Source organism: Ahaetulla prasina, chromosome 6 (assembly GCF_028640845.1).
Source record: "Ahaetulla prasina isolate Xishuangbanna chromosome 6, ASM2864084v1, whole genome shotgun sequence".
Classification (NCBI taxonomy): domain Eukaryota; kingdom Metazoa; phylum Chordata; class Lepidosauria; order Squamata; family Colubridae; genus Ahaetulla; species Ahaetulla prasina.
Genome location: NC_080544.1, coordinates 48,327,731 through 48,345,268, shown reverse-complemented (window position 1 = coordinate 48,345,268; position 17,538 = coordinate 48,327,731). Strand labels below are relative to the sequence as shown.

At 39.7% G+C, this 17,538-nt stretch overlaps 1 protein-coding gene across 1 annotated transcript; it reads right to left on the bottom strand.

The window, feature by feature from the left end:
* Window positions 1–1,977: 1,977 nt before the first annotated feature.
* On the bottom strand, window positions 1,978–11,933 carry PRDX3 (peroxiredoxin 3). The gene is made up of 7 exons (XM_058188449.1): window positions 11,794–11,933; window positions 10,992–11,121; window positions 9,188–9,329; window positions 7,523–7,658; window positions 4,476–4,579; window positions 2,861–3,026; window positions 1,978–2,136 (listed from the first exon to the last, which is right to left on the bottom strand). Exons 1-7 carry the CDS (start codon window positions 11,923–11,925, stop codon window positions 2,083–2,085), a joined length of 864 nt encoding a protein of 287 aa, XP_058044432.1. The 5' UTR covers window positions 11,926–11,933; the 3' UTR covers window positions 1,978–2,082.
* Window positions 11,934–17,538: the final 5,605 nt, after the last annotated feature.

Below are 17,538 nucleotides of genomic sequence, written 5' to 3'. Positions count from 1 at the left end.
CAGAAAAATATAATTTTGTTTTCCAACAGACTGACCTCACTCACCTCTATGATAACTATAGACCCTTCCATTAGTGCCTACCAGATTTCATGCACTAGTTTTTTTTAAAAAAAATTAATCTTGGAAAAAATGGGGGTGGGTATAACAAAATTAGAAACTAGAAAGTTGAGCAAGACTAAGTTCAAACATAATTTCCAAGAATCCTTTTAAATTCTAGAACTATTCAAAATATTCATTTTCTAGGAAAAAATGAATCTACTGCTGTGTTTGGACACTTAGACCTAAAAGGATAAGATGGCAGAAAGCATTGATTGTGTTTGATCTCGGGGAGGGGGCTGGGGGGGCATGGCCAGATCAACGTTGCTTGTGTCAGGGGGCCCCAGCACCCCAGAAAATGGGCTCCAGAGGTCTGTTTTCAGCTGTGACGGCCTCCTGCAACACTGTCAGTGAAAATGGGCCTTGAGTTTGACACCCGTGCTAGAATTTTACTAGTTTGTTTTTTTATAAAACAGGGCTTTGTGGTTAATCACATCATCATACCATTCTCTCTTATAGAAAAAAAAAAGCTTTCAATTCAAAATACCAGAGAAATCTCACTTTAAAACTCAACTGGATCACAGAGCTCATTGGATAACAAGGTACCAAAGCAGGAAATCCTATACCATTTCAGACAAATGGTTGTCCAATCTCTTAAAAAGAGCACCCACAATTTCTAGAGACAAGTCGTTCCACTGATTAATTGTTCTGCCAGGAAATTTCTCCTTAGTTTTCACAGGGTTGTTGGGGTGGGAATAAAATAGGAGAGATACTTGCTTAAACTATCCAGACCTCCTAGAGAAAAAAATGGAATTTCAGTCAAATAAATGTAACTAAATGAATTAGGGAGAATTATAGACTTATGAGTTGTAAAAGATTGCAAAGTTCCAATGATCAGAAACAAGTATGTTGAGATAGCACCGATATTGATTTAGCTAGCGTCATTTATGTGGCACCAATACTAATGTAGTTAGCTTCATTTCTATGGCTGCCACATCGTCTTCTTGAATTGCTGTCTGAATAAAGCACGGCAATTATTCATAAAAGACCAGTGGTGCAACTCCTGTTCGTACGAATAGTGCTTCCATGCATTCCCACAAGTGATTACTAGGAATATCCTGCTAGTATAGAGAGCATTGAGCATCGAAGCAGGCGAAAGCAAATCAAAAATATACTTGTGGGATAAGTGAGACTACATGTAATTATAGCAAAATCCAGTTTTCTTTTTGGAGTTCTTTCAAAGTTTCTAACTTTCATAATTATGCATTGAATTGTGATGTGAAAAATCTTGTTCAAAAATAAGCTCTATCAATTTTCACAATAATAAATTCTCTATATAATTAATATTCCATCAGTATGGTATTGAAAATTTATACTCAAAGTATTACTAAATATCCACAGCAACATTTCCAAAACATGCAAAGGTTTAGTGTTGGTATTAAAAGATGTTGGTTCACAACTTCATCTTCCTTTTATTTATAAAATAGCATATATTCTTTATTTACTCTTAATTTTTTAATTTCAGTATTCCAAAATATTTAATAGCCTATTTATTATGCTGAATAATCATTATTTCATTATTAGATCACAAAGATAATTCCCAAAGGTGGTTTGTTTGTCAAAGGAGTGAAAAAATGAGGCATGAAGATTCACACTATGAATGCAACTAATTTACTGAATGTGTGTTAATTGGGTTATAGTTTCATTAAGTTTATGAAGATAGGAAATCTAATATGAACATACTACAAACTAAAACTAAAGAACATTACTATTTTTCCACACTAAATATAAAATGCAGATCTTTTTACTTAAATGAGAATTATTTTCTAGTATTTTGTGTAGGATATATGTGCTATTTAAACTAATTTGGGATTAAATTAATTCACCTATGGAAGAAGGCCAAAGTCCTGTGATCATTTAGACATTCATCATAGCAAAGTAGAAAATATTATGTGGTTTTTATTGTAATCATGGCTAGTCTCACAGGGTGTTTGATTCTGGCTTCAGGAAATAGATTCAATCATTAATCCCATACTGCTCATCATTCTATTTATTTACTTTTAAAAAATATTCTTTTGAATCTTCTGGGTTTGGTTTAATCTGCAAAACAAAAAGAGTTACAAAATAAGTATTGAATTATGCATTCGATCAAGGCAATTAAATGCTGTACAGAGTCCCTATGCACATAAATATCAAACATCCTTTCTTATCTCTTATAAGATAGTAAGGAACTTAAAAGTATAGCTACTTCCAATTCATTCAGCAACTGTTCAAAACTGTTCAATGATAGTGAACAAGTACAGTACTTACAACCAGTTTTTAGGACCTACAGCCATCACAGTGTCATCTGTGGTCATTTGATTGTGGTCTGGGTGGCCAGTGGCCGGTCCTCAATTATGGTATCACAGCATCCTATGGCCATATGATTGCCATTTGCAACCTTCCTTGTCAGCTTTCTACAAGCAAAGTCAACGAGGATGCCGACAGAATGTTGCAAATGGCAACCCTACGATATCCTCTCTTAATTGCAGCAGCCACACAATTTCCATTGCTAAGCAGCGAGGTCACTTATCACATCACGCTTTAGGGCCACACTATTTAGCAATGAACATTGCAGTCAGAATTGCTGTTGTAAGGTGAGGACTACATTGTTTAGGTAATTTCTTCCCTCATACTGGCATCCAATCATAAGGAAGAGGTCTAAACAATCTGGCATGCAATAGTAGTAGTGCATGGAAGAACTCTAGATACTGACGGGGGGAAAAGATTTTCTATAATTAAAACAAGGAGCATTATGTTTTACATATTAGCTTTAATAACATACCGTGGGGGAGTCTGGAATCCAGTTTGCTGGACAGACTTCTCCATGTGTTTCTACATACTGGAATGCTTTCACCAACCGAAGTGTTTCTTCTACACTGCGACCCACTGGGAGATCATTGACACTTAAATGCTTGATGATGCCATTAGGATCCACTATAAAAAGGCCTCTTAAAGAAAAGTAAATGCATCTTTTTAAATTAAAAATATACTTCCTACAAAAATGGCTTTATAATGTAAAACATAAACTGAGATCTCATGTTTACCAGTATCCCCTTCTTCTTTCTCTACCAGATAGCAGTGAAAAAGGCAGTTGAATTTATGTAATTTGTTTGCTTGAAAAGAGCAAGTTCTAATTCTATTGGGAGGTTAATGTAGCTTCCACTGTATTTTCCACTAGTGTTTTAAATTATTGTTTATACCTACTCTGAATACTCTGAAGCCATAACAGACTTTCAGTTTAAATACAGCAAGAAAAAAATACTGCACATCAGTAATCGATGTCACATTTTTATATATGAAGATTTATATATGAAGTTTACCAGTATGAAAATGTTTAAAAGACCCTTAACTGACCAACTGTAATCAAGGCAGACAGACAGATTCATAGATAGTTATGTAGATAAGAGGGAAGGAGGGCATTTCAGCTCTTAGATTTGCATGGTAGGAGAGCTCTAACGTATTCCCAGTCTTACATTCTATCCAGGAGATTCCAGCAAAAACCAAAACATATAGTATTTTATTCTGTATTACATTCTATAAATAAAATATTTTTCAAACTTTTTAAAAGTCTTGTAAATGATTAAGACAACTCTTATTGATTGTGGGGTGTGTGTGTGTGTGTGTGTGTGTGTGTGTGTGTGTGTGTGTGTAAAATTACTGATCCTAAAAAATTAATCTCTTTCTCTAGTTAGCTAAGTCAGGTTAAGTGGCATTTTAAGAATCTGCTGAAAATATTATCTGATACAAGTATTCCTGTCTCTTCTGCAAGACGGCAAGCAGCTCGAGAACCAAACTCTGCTTGCCATGCCCAGGGAAGCCACAGCCACCAACCAAGTCCTAGTCACCCTTGCCATCCAGCAATTCATAGTCCCAGATAACCTTTGGCACTGCCTTCTTGCTCCCACTGCTGACAAGCTGTGGCCAGCCTGTCTACTGGTCTAGAGAGTGAAAAAGAAAAAAAGAAGCACAAAGCAGTTTAAAGAGGTCGGAGCATTTTAAAATGTCCATTTGCACCATATTCCTTTGTGCTGTAAAAAAAAGGAGGGGAAGCAGTTCAAAGGCAGCAGAACATGGAAAAATGCCCCTTTTTGTTGCCTGGTCCGTATGGGTTAACTTGGTGCTGCGAAAAAGGGAAAAAGAGCGGAAACAGCTTATTTCCCAACTCCCCTCTTTTTTTCCCAGCCCAAAGTCATGGACTTACCCGCAAGCTTCAGGAAGAGACAAATTTAGTTCACACAATGTACTAAACCAGGAATTTAGGTTTACAAACTACAACACTTGACTTCACACAATGTACTAAATTAAAATCTATTCAAGTATTTTATGGTATCATATATAAATCCCTATCCTATCTTACTAGAGACATTCAAGGTAAGTAACAAAACAAGATTCCTTACCTTAATGCTATCCCAGAGCTTTCTATGAGAACACCATAGTCTCGGGAAATCTGTTTTGTTAAATCTGATAGTAGTGGGATATTCATGTGGCCTAAACCACCAGTCTAAGGAAAAAGACAAACATTTAGCTTTTCTGTAGCCTTCCAGATTTTTACTATTAATCAAAAGATGATGAATGAAAAGTGAGTATATATCCCTCATACACTATATATAGTTTTCTATACCAAAGGCAACCCAGTAACATACAGCCCAGTTTCCATTTCCCCCAAACCTCAAGCAAAGAGCTGCAAAACTTTCGGTATTTCGTAGAGCCTTCTCTCCAAGATGGCAAAAAGGAAAATCTTATAGCAAGCAAGAGTAAAAACTCTTTTGAGTGTTTGGGAAAACAACACTTGTGGGTTTACTGAATTAACATATGATGGAGCCTCTGTGTATGTGTGTGCCTGCGCACACATTTGTTTTTTGCACAATGTTTTTGCTTCGTTGTTTCTCTGCTTTCCTTTTTTTTGTTGTTGTTGAAGTTCTGTATTTTAAATTTGGAAATAAAATTCTCAAGTTTTCCAAAAAAGAAGATTTTTGTTGTTTTCATAATTCATGATTAAATTGTTACCAGTGAATTAGAAGGCAATTGATTTTACCTATCAAATGGGCACAATAGGGTAAGGGTGGCCTATATAAAATCAACCTGCCCTTTTCATATGAAAGGACATAGATCCAATTATGCTGAGGCTACAGCGGTTTTTCATTAAAATAAACAGAAATAAAAAGCTTTTATTTATTGTTTTGTACCATGGGCATCAAATATTGCCACTAATAAGAGGTTTGGTCTAGTGGTTAAGGAACTAGGCTAGAAACGATGAGACTATGAGTGTCTCATGTGAGCTGGCTGGGTGACTTTGGGCCATTCACCCTCTTTCAGCCCAACTCACCTCAAAGAGTCACTGTGGAGAAAATAGGAGACAGGAGAAGTATCAGGTATGTTTGCCACCTTGAGCTATTTATAAAAAGTAATAAAGGTAAGATAAAAAATAAAATAATAAAATTAAATAAATTAAATAAAAGTTCAACCATCTGATTTTAAATTTTAAAATTGTAAATTTTAATTGTAATTTTGATATTAGTAAGATATATGCACACCTACCCAGCTGCCTGTACCCAGGTGTCTTAATCATACGGCATGCATCATCTGCTCAATTTAACTACAGCACAGAGCCAAGGAGATAAATGACCTGTCCTTGAAACAAGGCCAGCAAGTCTCCTTAGTATTTAGGGGCCATCTCCTAGACCAGTGATTCCCAAACTGTGAGCCGCGGCTCCCCAGGGAGCCAGCATCGCCATGGGCGCCGAATATCGCCCGCTGGGTCCGCGCTGCAGTTGCAGGTCGGATTTCCGGGGGAGCCGCGGGCGAAAAAGATTGGGAACCTCTGTCCTAGACAAAAGTGTATGGTCACCACTTGCATTTTAGTTGTGGAAACCCTGTCACACAGTCATAAATCTAGCTAGAGGATTAGACAGACTTCAAGGCTGTAGCATACGCAAACTAGTAAAGTATGTTTTAAAAACCTCAGCCCATTTCCCATTCATATTAGAATTACTTGAGGATATGAAAATAATTTATCAATGATTTTAAAGTTCCAGCCAGTGTTCTGCAGCACAGATTTTAATCTAGGTCTCTGAAAATTTACAGGTTCGATTGATAAAAGGGCACAAGATTACGTAACAGGACTTCTAGAGAAAAAGCAACAGAACCCCCAGACAGAAAAGTTCAGGAAATAGGTAAGAGCAAGATCCAATTTGCCCAGGCCTTCCAAATTTTTCCAGGAGAGTTGATTCTTTTAAGTCAGCAAGAAAGAATCACTATTTCAATAAACGGTCCCACCTGAGGGATGTTCTAAGTGATGATTAAAATCTGACCACTAAGTCACATTAATATACAACAGAATAATAAACACTAATTTTCTTGGTTCCATACTATATATTTCACACAACTGCTTTTTTATTTTACTAATAAAGATTATAATTATCTGTTTCAGAATTTTATATCCTGTTTTCCCAAAAATAAGATATCCCCTGATAATAAGGCCAATTGGGCTTTTGACCGCATGCGCTAAAATAAGCCTCCCCCCAAAAATAAGCTCTCCCTGAAAATATTTAAACACAGCTGGAAATCAGGTAAAATGGCAAGAGGAGCCCCATCTTGCTCCACATGCCCCAAAATAATAAGACCTCCCCGAAAATAAGGCCAAGCGTTTATTTCGGGGTTCAAAAATATATAAGGCAGGGTCTTATTTTCAGGGAAACACAGTAATTAGATTTAAAATAGTAGCAACTTTTGTAGCTATCAGTTACTTATGGCCTTGGGGTTGGGCCTCTCCTACAATGACAAAGCATAATAATTTAGACTGTTTTATCTTTCCTTTTCTTACTGGGCACTACTTTTCTTATGGTTTAGAATAGATTAGACAAAATGAACACTGGTGTCTGAAGCCGGTCACAATGATACAACAATTATGATATATGCATGCTGACATCATGATTTGATGCAGATTTTAATGCATTTGATGAAAATAACTGAGTCACAATACCCGTGAGAAGAAAGCACAAATAAAATTAAATATCGCAACAATTCAATTAATTTCAGAAACAGCAGAAACCATTAATAGCTCATTTTTATTAGGTGAAAGTGAAATGCCTATCTGGTAGGAAAAGCATACTATTCACAGCTGGAAAATGATCAAATTTCTGTTTACATTTTAAGAAAATCTTATTAAAACGCCCTTTAAGAAACTAAGAAATTTATATACGAAACTAATATTAATGTAAATAAGATGAATCTAGATTTTAAACAGATTTTAAGTATTTATTATTTTAAGTATTTAAGATTTTAATAAATATCCAAATAAGTAAAAGTAATTTTCTTCCACATTCAATATCCCAGTAACTGGGTCAGTCAAATTAGCTAGCATAAGCGGTGCTGTATAAATAGATAAAATTAAATATAATGTTAATGCAAGAATATGTGATAATGCAAGAAACTTAATTTCTACCTTTCTTGGTGTATTTATCCAGGCCAGATGACAGAAGTGAGAGTCCACTGATACAGCAACAACTTCACAATTCACATCATGGAATTCATTTGCTTTGTCACTAAAAGCTATAATTTCTGTTGGACATACAAAAGTGCTAGTGGGGGAAAAATACAGACAGAAAATGAAAAAGAATGGAACAGGCCTCTAAAAATCTTTATACCACTATGTTGTATAAAGTATGAGCAAAAGAAATATTTATCCATTTGAGGCACCCTGCTTATCCAAATAATTCCTTGGGACATAAATAGAAAGGACAAAGTTCAGAAGAATAATGGCATGTAATCTAGAAAAGATGCCAAAAATGTTGCTTTAAAGTTGAATCCCCAATTTCTAACAAATGTTTATAGCGTTTATCTGATTGCTATTTATCATTCCCTTATCATAATTGCCAAGAAATCCAAAAATATGCTGCAGTCTCTATTCCATATAAAGCCGCTGAAATCCACAAATGTTCCATCCTGTTTCATTACAATTCTTTTTTAGGGACAGGTCAAAGCATCATAACAAATATAAGATATAGAACATAAGATAAGAAATGTAAGATTTGAAGATCATAGAGTTTCCAAATTATAATTTGTACAGTTTTAGCAATCATACCACATCGAAAGCATCTGACAGGTGTTTTACAAATATTTATCTGGACTCTTTATGCAGTATTGTAATAATACTCATTAGGAGCACTATACGCAGATATCCAAATACTGTTACTGTACAAAGGCTAGCTACTATAAGATTCTGGGAAAGAATGCCTTTGATTTAAGGAATCTTCAGATATTATGTGTACAGTACTTGGAATCACATTTGCCCTTTCAATTTGCATCATTGCACAACCCTTCAATTCATGCTCAAAGCAGGTTTTATTCTACACTGATTTCTAATCTGCACTGTCCACAGTATGGCATCTGGGTCAGTAAAATTGAGACAATAAACTTCTCACATCTGCAAAACAAAATTACTGAAGAATTAAGTGCGTATATTTGTTTAATCCAATAACCTTTTGCCTAAATTATATAATTTACTTGTTTGTATGTAAATGTGGCATATACCACTTTATCTAGACAAATAAGCAATTAATATTCCAAGTCATTTTTTTCCATCTCTGAATATGACAGCCAATGTAGGAGGAGGTAGGAGTAGAAATGGGCAGATTCAGTTTTTAATCCACTAAGTCAGGGATCTCCAACCTTGGCAACTTTAAGCCTGGCGGACTTCAACTCCCAGAAAGTTCTGGAAGTTGAAGTCCTCCAGGCTTAAAGTTGCCAAGGTTGGAGACCCCTGCACTAGGTGACTGGGCCAGTCACTTTCTCCCAAGAAGCATCTTGACAACACAGAAGGACATACAGTGTAGTAGATTATGATCCATCACAGTCAAAACAACTTCAAGATATCATGGATTAATTGGAGATGATAATAATAGTATCAACAACACATACTCTCCTTAATCTGGAAAGGCATTCATAAGAATGTCTTTGGCCTATTTCTTATCACTGAACTTGTACATAAAGAAGGCCACCGTTACATTATAACCAGAATGCAAGTCAGGTTGAATTAACAAACAAGATTATCTGCCCAAAACATGAAGGCCAAGTCTACTTAAGAGATACAATATAGGAAAATACTTACAAATCCAAGGGATAGAAGAAAAGAACCAGGTATTTTCCTTTAAAGTCATCTAAACTGAGCTCCCTGAAATCTCCATCCACCACAGCTGTCCCCTTAAAAAATGGAGCATGCTGAGTGACAGCAGGAACAAACCTTGCAGCACCTAGTAATCATTAGGTACAGTCATGTGTTACAATGCAGATACTGTGTTTGAATTAGAAACAAGCAAAAGTCTTAACTTGCAAATTCATAAAAACAAAAGAACAAACATCTCAGTAAATGTACATCAGCATTTTTAGAAAATAAAAAAGTAATAATGTGCAATCACACACTTTTTAAAAAACTCTATTTTGTTTTTAAAAATGGTATTTTATGACCGGCTACACTCACCCCAAGACAGCCATTTTGTAAGAGTGCTATTACATATTCTCACAATTCCCCCAAAGGCTGAGACTTCAGTATGATGTGAATTAGCCACTATAGTCTCTAATCTATGCTCATTATCTAGGTCATGTTATGACTGAATATATTGTGTGCCAGTAACATCTCCTCTGTTTGGATGTCACTAAAGGGTCTACTATTGGGAAAAGACCTTTAGATGCACCAGCCATTCTAAAGGAGAAAGTATATTTGTCAGATAGCCAATTAGTGAAGGTTGATGTTCAGGGTGTTTATTTTTCTTGAAACCCGCATTGCTCCAACCCAAGGCCAGGATTCATACAAATATGGAGTTTGTAGCCCTGAACCTTAATGTAAATAGGAAGAAAAGTAGTCTTGCCTTCAACAAGGCTAACTCAATGAAGATGACAAAAAAATGTTTACCAGTACCTGAAATTTTAACTTTATTTTAAAATCAAATTATGCCTCTATACAAAAGAGACCATACTAACTTATTGCCAAATAAAATTGAATATACGAATATACCCACACCAGTCTGTGTGCAAACTATTAGAAACATTTAGTAGTACTGATGTATAATTTTGTGTATCTAAAACACAGTCCCTGATATTTCCATTGAATGGCTGTCCCCATTTATACCCGTCTGAAATAATTTAAAAATAATATCTCGTAACTACAGTAGTAATTCTGCAGTAGTAAAAACTTGTTGAACCCCACATCCATGAAACCTATGCTTAATTGACATAACAGAAAAGCAGGTCTGAAAAAATAGAAGAAACAGTAATACAATTTACAGCATTGTGCCAACTTTGGAATATATTCCAAGAAAACAGCAAAGTAATAGAATCATTGAGGTGAACGGCTCTTCTGGGTTACTTAGTCCAATTTCTGATGTGCAGGATCTACTAGAGCAGTTGTTTTTAAAACTAAGCAGCCTTAAAATGTGTGTGGATTACACAATCCATAATCCCAAAATAGCGTGCTACCAAGTTGTCAAATTTGAAAAAGACTGTGCTAGACTAGAGTATCTGACAAGATAGTTATCTAATTACTATTTGAAAAACGTTTCACATCAAGTGGCAGCCTATTCCACTGGCCAAAAAAAGCCTTCTTTGGTACTTAGCGTAAACCTTTTTCCTTAGTAGTTTTAACCCAGGAGTTTTGGTCTTTCCTTGTGGGACAAGAGCACATGTGTCCCATCTGCACACCATAATCCAATGTGTCCTCTGCTTTTTAGGTCACTGCAAATGGAAATGATTGCAGACTAAATCAGACAATATGCATGGGGGAGACAGACCCTTGGCCAGTAAGCACAGGGAGAAGAGTTTTTAAGCGGGGATTTAGAGTTCACCCGTGAACAATTCGGAGACTATCGCAAGGTGCTGATTATAAGCGATTTCATTCGCTCTCAGCCCCGGCAACTTACTAGTACTGAAATGGAACCGAGGCACAAAGGGCTTCGCGTCGGCTGTGCACTTCCGCCCACTCGCCACTGCCGATAAACACCTTCCGGCCACCGCGCTTGTTCTCCATAAGGTGGCACCGGTCCAACCACCCTAGGAAAAGAGGGCATGGCTCGGTATCAGAGGAAGACGGGCAGCGGGGACCAAAGGGTAACATGCACGCGAAAGATGCACCGCAGCGGAACAGAAGCAGCCTGAAATGCTCGGGAAAGACCTGCAAAGCATGCGAAGATCGAGCTCGTTTCTCCTCCCAAGAGCCATGAATGGAGGATTTCCCAAGATCTGGATGAGTAAAGGGGCAGGTGGGGGGGCGGGGAAAGAGTCTTATTAAATTGTGTGTGTGTGTGCATGTGTATATACATACAAACACACACATACATATATATATACACATACATACATGCATACATGCATACATGCATACATACAGTGTAAAAGGAAAATCTGAAGAAAGCAGCGTTGATGGGTCCATTTTGCAAAAAGCAGCCAAAGGTTCAAGACGGGGGAGCGAGGGGATCGATAAGGAATCTGGTCCTTGCCCCTAAGCAAGCCATTATTAGACCCTGCGAGCTTTTTCGTTATACTCTCGTGCAAAGAGCGCGCCGGATTTAGAAAACAGGACGGGGAGAGAAGCGCCGCGGGGCCTTCATGCTGTAACGGAGAAGCCCCAAGACTGCAGCCGCCCTGCCGAAGCGAAGCAATGCCCGAGGGTCAGCACTGGTCATTTTTCGGAGCCGGCGCGGCAAGCGAGGGGGTCGCACTTACGGAGGGTTTCAGTAACCTTCGGAGCGCCCCTGTCACGGCTGCCATTTTCAGCTTGAAGAGCAAACGAAGGGGGCGGATCGCACTCTGGCTTTTGCTGATGGAGATACCGGGGAGGAGCCGCGAAATCCCCATAACCCCAGGGGCGGCCTTTTCATAGGCCGGCGGAGCTGCGGGTGGGATCGGCCCAACCTTGCAAAAAATGTGGGTTTTCCCGAGGATAAGGAAAGGGTCGAGTTAAAGTTTGTAGTTCGGTCCGATTCTGGAGCTGGCACTGAATTTGGAGCTTGGTCTATCGGAAAACGAGAGACATCTGTTGATACAATGCACTGCACAATTTATTTTATTTATTTATTTTTATTTTTCAAATTTATATACCGCCCTATCTCCCTAAGGACTCAGGGCGGTTCACAGGCAGTTAAAATACATATAAATACAAATTAAAAAACAATTAAAAAACTTATTCTATTGCCCCAAATTTAAAATAGTATAAATAATAAAAACCCCTTAAAACCCATAACTTTAAAATCTAATCCAGTCCCGCGCAGATAAATAAGTGTGTTTTAAGCTCGCGACGAAAGGTTCGGAGGTCCGGAAGTTGGCGAAGTCCTGGAGGGAGTTCGTTCCAGAGGGTGGGAGCCCCCATAGAGAAGGCCCTTCCCCTGGGTGTCGCCAGACGGCACTGCCTAGCTGACGGCACCCTGAGGAGTCCCTCTCTATGAGAGCGCACGGGTCGGTGAGAGGTATTTGGTAGCAGTAGGCGGTCCCGTAAGTAGCCCGGCCCTATGCCATGGAGCGCTTTAAAGATTGTCACCAGCACCTTGAAGCGCACCCGGAAGGCCACAGGTAGCCAATGCAGTCTGCGCAGGATAGGTGTAACACGGGAGCCACGAGGGGCTCCCTCTATCACCCGCGCAGCTGCATTCTGAACTAACTGGAGCCTCCGGATGCCCCTCAAGGGGAGCCCCATGTAGAGAGCATTGCAATAATCCAGGCGAGACGTCACGAGGCGTGGTGACCGTGCATAAGCCTCCCCGGTCTAGAAGGGGGCGCAACTGGCGCCCCAGGCGAACCTGGTGGAAAGCTCTCCTGGAGACGGCCGTCAAATGATCTTCAAAAGACAGCCGTTCATCCAGGAGAACGCCCAGATTGCGCACCCTCTCCATCGGGGCCAGTGACTCGCCCCCAACAGTCAGCCGAGGACTCAGCTGACTGTACCGGGATGCCGGCATCCACAGCCACTCTGTCTTGGAAGGATTGAGCTTGAGCCTGTTTCTCCCCATCCAGACCTGTACGGCTTCCAAACACCGGGACAGCACTTCGATAGCTTCATTGGGGTGGCCCGGTGTGGAGAAGTACAGCTGGGTGTCATCAGCGTACAGCTGGTACCTCACACCGAAGCCACTGATGATCTCACCCAGCGGCTTCATATAGATGTTGAACAGAAGGGGCGAGAGAATCGACCCCTGCGGCACCCCACAAGTGAGGCGCCTCGGGGCCGACAATGCTGAGCTTAGGATCACAGGATGCCCAGATGTATAGCTATATATTCTAAATCGTCTGTGATTAATGTGTGTGTGTGTATATATATATGTGTGTGTATGCATACATATATATATGCATACATATATATATGTGTGTGTGTGTGTGTATATATATATATATATATATATATATATATATATATATATATATATATATATATTCATTTTTTTAAATTTGTGTCAATGTGTTCACACAAAAAAGTGACAATAAAGGCCATCTTTCAATCAATCAGAATAGAGCTAGAAGGGAACTCGCAGGTCTTGTAGTCCAGCCCCCTGCTCAAACAAGAGACCATATACCATTTCAGACAAGAGGCTTTTCTTAAAAGCCTCCAGTGATGCAGCACCCACAATGTCTGAAAGCAAGTTACACCTACTTACATCTTCTCTAACCATAATTTAATTTAACATGTAAACCTAGTCTGTGTTTTTCTTAGCTAATAGTTCTTTTTTTGGTACAAATCCCCATTAAATAATTATATTAAATAATTGTTTGACAGAATAAGTTCTGGTTACCTATGTTCTGTGAAGGCATTTCTGGGATCTCAGTAAGTCTGTCATTGTTTTGGGTCTCTTGATGAATAAAACAAAGGACTGTATTGTGCATTCTTAGGTAGCCTATTCAAAACTAATTCCCACTGATCTTTTTGGGCCGTACAGCATGCAATATGGGGCTGCAGAATAACAGACTATCGTTTCCTACTAGTCAGTCTGAATCCATAATTGGCCAGACTCAAGGGCATATAGCAGTATTTTTCAAAGTTGATGAATCTGGACTTTAACTCCTAGAATTCTCCAGCCAGGATGCTGGTATTTGAAATTTATTGGTCTAAACACCAGCATTTAACTTTTTTGTCCATGTCCATACCTAATCAAGGAAATACCAAGGAGAAAACCACACACCCTAACAACAGTGGCAGGGCAAACCTCACATTACTTAATCGGTAATGAAGAGTCTGAAATCAAACAGCCAAGCTCAGAAAAGTCTGCAAGCAAACACCTGCAAACACTCAAGACAGCAGCAAGGATTCCACAATTCATCCTTGAGGTACATGTATTTTCCTCTGTTGCAGAATTAAGATATGTTAGATGTTGATATACACATTGTACAGAATTTCACTGTGTTCCTTGTATCTCTGATCCTTGAATCAATTACTATCTGTCCATTGGTATTCTTTAGTTTAGAATACCATTTTATGACTGAAAATTCCTTCTAAATTTTAAAATATTTTGGAAAACCTGTCTTATTTTTCAATATGTTACCATTTTTACCTCTTTGCAGATATTATGATTCAGTTCCTTGTACCTTTTAACAGTTTTCTGAAAGTCTTTTAAGTTTTGTCCTGAGATTTTTGTTTGTGCTTCTTGACTTTGGCTTTTTTTCATTTCTTAGCAATTATCTCCATGGCATCCAGTTCGCTTTTTTCTGTTTCTTGATCTTTAGTACCCATATTTCCCTGGAAATAAGACCCAGTCTTATATTTTATTTTATTTTTGCTACAAAAGACACATTAGGGCTTATTTTTTGGGAAACAGGAGATCAGGGTGATCAGCTCACCTGAGCACGCCACTCGGCGCACACACAAGAGGTGGCGAGTGGACACAGGCTGACGGTATCTGGCTGTAGCCTGCCAACCCCTTAGTTGGCGCATTCTGGAGCTGCGCAGCCTGCATAGCCCACACAGCGCAGATGAATTGATTACCTGGCCAAGCAGCAGATGGAGGCAGAGGCACGGGCAGGGAGGCATTCGATCTGGACACGCAGCGTGGGCTGTGGGCAAGCCAAGAGATGGTGGGACAGACCGCCCACCCACTCCATTCCATAGACTCTTAGCTTTTCCACGGCCCTTGCTGTTGTGTCTTGTCCGCTCTCACCGCAGCAGGGGTCTGCTTATCTGCTCACGAACACGGAGGAATGTATGCCTCCCGGCCCCAGTCCTGGCTCCATGCCCAGACAAGCTGCAGAGGAGGGGGCACCTCCCGGTCCCAGCCCTGGCTCCATGCCCAAGCAGGGTGCAGAGGAGGGAGCATCCCCCGGCCCCAGCCCTGGCTCCATGCCCAGGCAAACGGAGCAGCTAGACCCCTCCCCCTCCTCCACAGCATGTGAGCCTGAGGAAAGTTTACTTCCAACAGCTGATTGGAGTGACCCTCGCATCAGAAGATTGGATAGGCGGAGGCAACAGAAGGAAGGGAGGGGCAGGCCTTAATGAGTGCTGAGTCATGGAGCCACACCCCATGGCCTATATAAAGGATCTGCTTTCTGGCAGTCTCTGAGTCAGGCAAAGTCGAACTTATCTTGCTGAAGTCACTTTCTGGTCTCCTGCCTGCTCTGAGGACTTTGCTAGGACTTTGGGCAGAGCTGCAGAGGCAAGCCTGATTCGGATTTCCCTGACCCGGCCGTCAGCGGAGGAGTGGGACACGACACTTGCGGTGTGTCCGGATTGCCTGCCTTCCCCCACCCCCCCACCTGGCCTTCTGTGCCTCTGCCTCTAATTGCTGCCAGTGCCACCGTGCAAAGATCAGCCTCTGATGGCCGGCCGGCTGCTCCACTCCACTGATTCGGCTTTCCCGCAGCTCACATAGCACAACCAGATCGCCTGGCTCCCCCCCTCTCCGCACCTCTGTCTCCACCTGCTGCTTGGACAGGTAATCAACTCACCTGTGCTCTCAAGCTGTGGCTGCCAGTCACGGTCGGCCCCTGTGCCCTCGCTGCCTCCGGTGCTGGCCACACACACACACAGAACTGATGATGACCTTAACTGGGGCTTATTTTGGGGGTATGGCTTATATTAGAAGCACACTAAAAAAATTAGGCTAGGGCTTATTTTCTGATTCAGAGAAACACGGTAGTCTCTTTTCACATGAATCCTTAACAGGTCCATTGATTTTGTTCCACAGCTTCTGATTCTCTATCTAGGTTCTGTTTGAAACTGGTAAGTATATCCTTATGATAATATTATGGAAACTGGTTTTGTTCTTTTCCTTTAGCTTGATTTGGAACTTGCCCACGAATAGTTCGTCATCGTTTGCACAATAAACCCTTGGCTACATCTTTGTTATTATAACTGATCTTTCCACAACCTTGTACCACTAATATAGTTAATTTGATTTTATTGTGTTTATTCCATCTGGTGTTTTCTAGTTATATAAATGTCATCTTGGTTGTCTGAAGAATATATTAGCAATGTAAATAAAATTATTGGATTGACAGAAACAGATAAATTGGTCCCCTGCTTATTTTTTATTCCTAATCCATATATAGTTCAACAATATTTTTCTCATTATTCCATCACTGGCATTCCAGTCTTCCTTGCATGTTCTGTTGATTTCAGCTTGAACCTAACCACTTAACCATACAAGTAGTAGTCTGCATCAGTAGTTAGGGCAAAAACTTGAATAACTTGAATAACTCTCATATTAGATATCTGGGGGGGAAATGTATATTATTACTATTATTATATACACAACAATGTGAAATCACAGCTGTCAGTTCTTTAGCTGGTGGTGGAATTTACATGTGAGTTCTTCTCAAGAACCTAAAATATTGTAATGTATCAACATAGTATATGTGCAGATCCAAGCAGTGGGACCTTTTGTAATTGACAAATGGAAATTTTGCATAGATTTTCTCAGTGCTGTCCATGATGTTTTGATATGGCACCCAATTTGTCAATAACCCCTGCAATCACTGCTACCAGTTTAGGCCATAATCTTTTAACTTCAGTTTTCAGACCTTGATACTTTATAATTTCCTCCAGTTCTGCAATCCCCTGATATTGCCATATCAATTATCCATACTTTTGTCTTTTCAACCATAGTTAAATCTGGTTGTAATGTGTCCAGAATTTATCAGTTTTATTTGGAAATGGCACAATATTTTACCCTGCTTATTTTTTACTACTTTTTCACCTGTATCATCGTCTTTTAATGACCCATAATCCCTTGTGGAGTGGAGTCTAGGCAACTGAATGGAGCTGAGTGTTTACTGGCCGTATGTTCTTCCTGTCGCCAATGCAGAGTTATATTCAGCAGATAAATTCTCATCGTGCCCAGAGAGAGAAATATCTGCCTCTACCTAGGATCGAATTTACAGCCCCTTGATTGCGAGAGTTCCGCCTGTAGGCCACCATACCACTCACTTTTTCACCTATATGTTCCTATCAATTTTCCGTAATTGGCTTTTGATAATTTTACAGATGTTCCA

Excerpts from the sequence above, each read along its gene's own strand:
- PRDX3 (XM_058188449.1), bottom strand. The coding sequence starts at position 11,925 with ATGGGGATTTCGCGGCTCCTCCCCGGTATCTCCATCAGCAAAAGCCAG. Across the intron at positions 9,330-10,991 it reads TCGGTTCCATTTCAGTACTA|GTGCTGCAAGGTTTGTTCCT; the intron begins GTAAGTTGCCGG and ends AATGATTACTAG. Across the intron at positions 2,137-2,860 it reads GGATTCCAGACTCCCCCACG|ATTAAACCAAACCCAGAAGA; the intron begins GTATGTTATTAA and ends TTTGTTTTGCAG.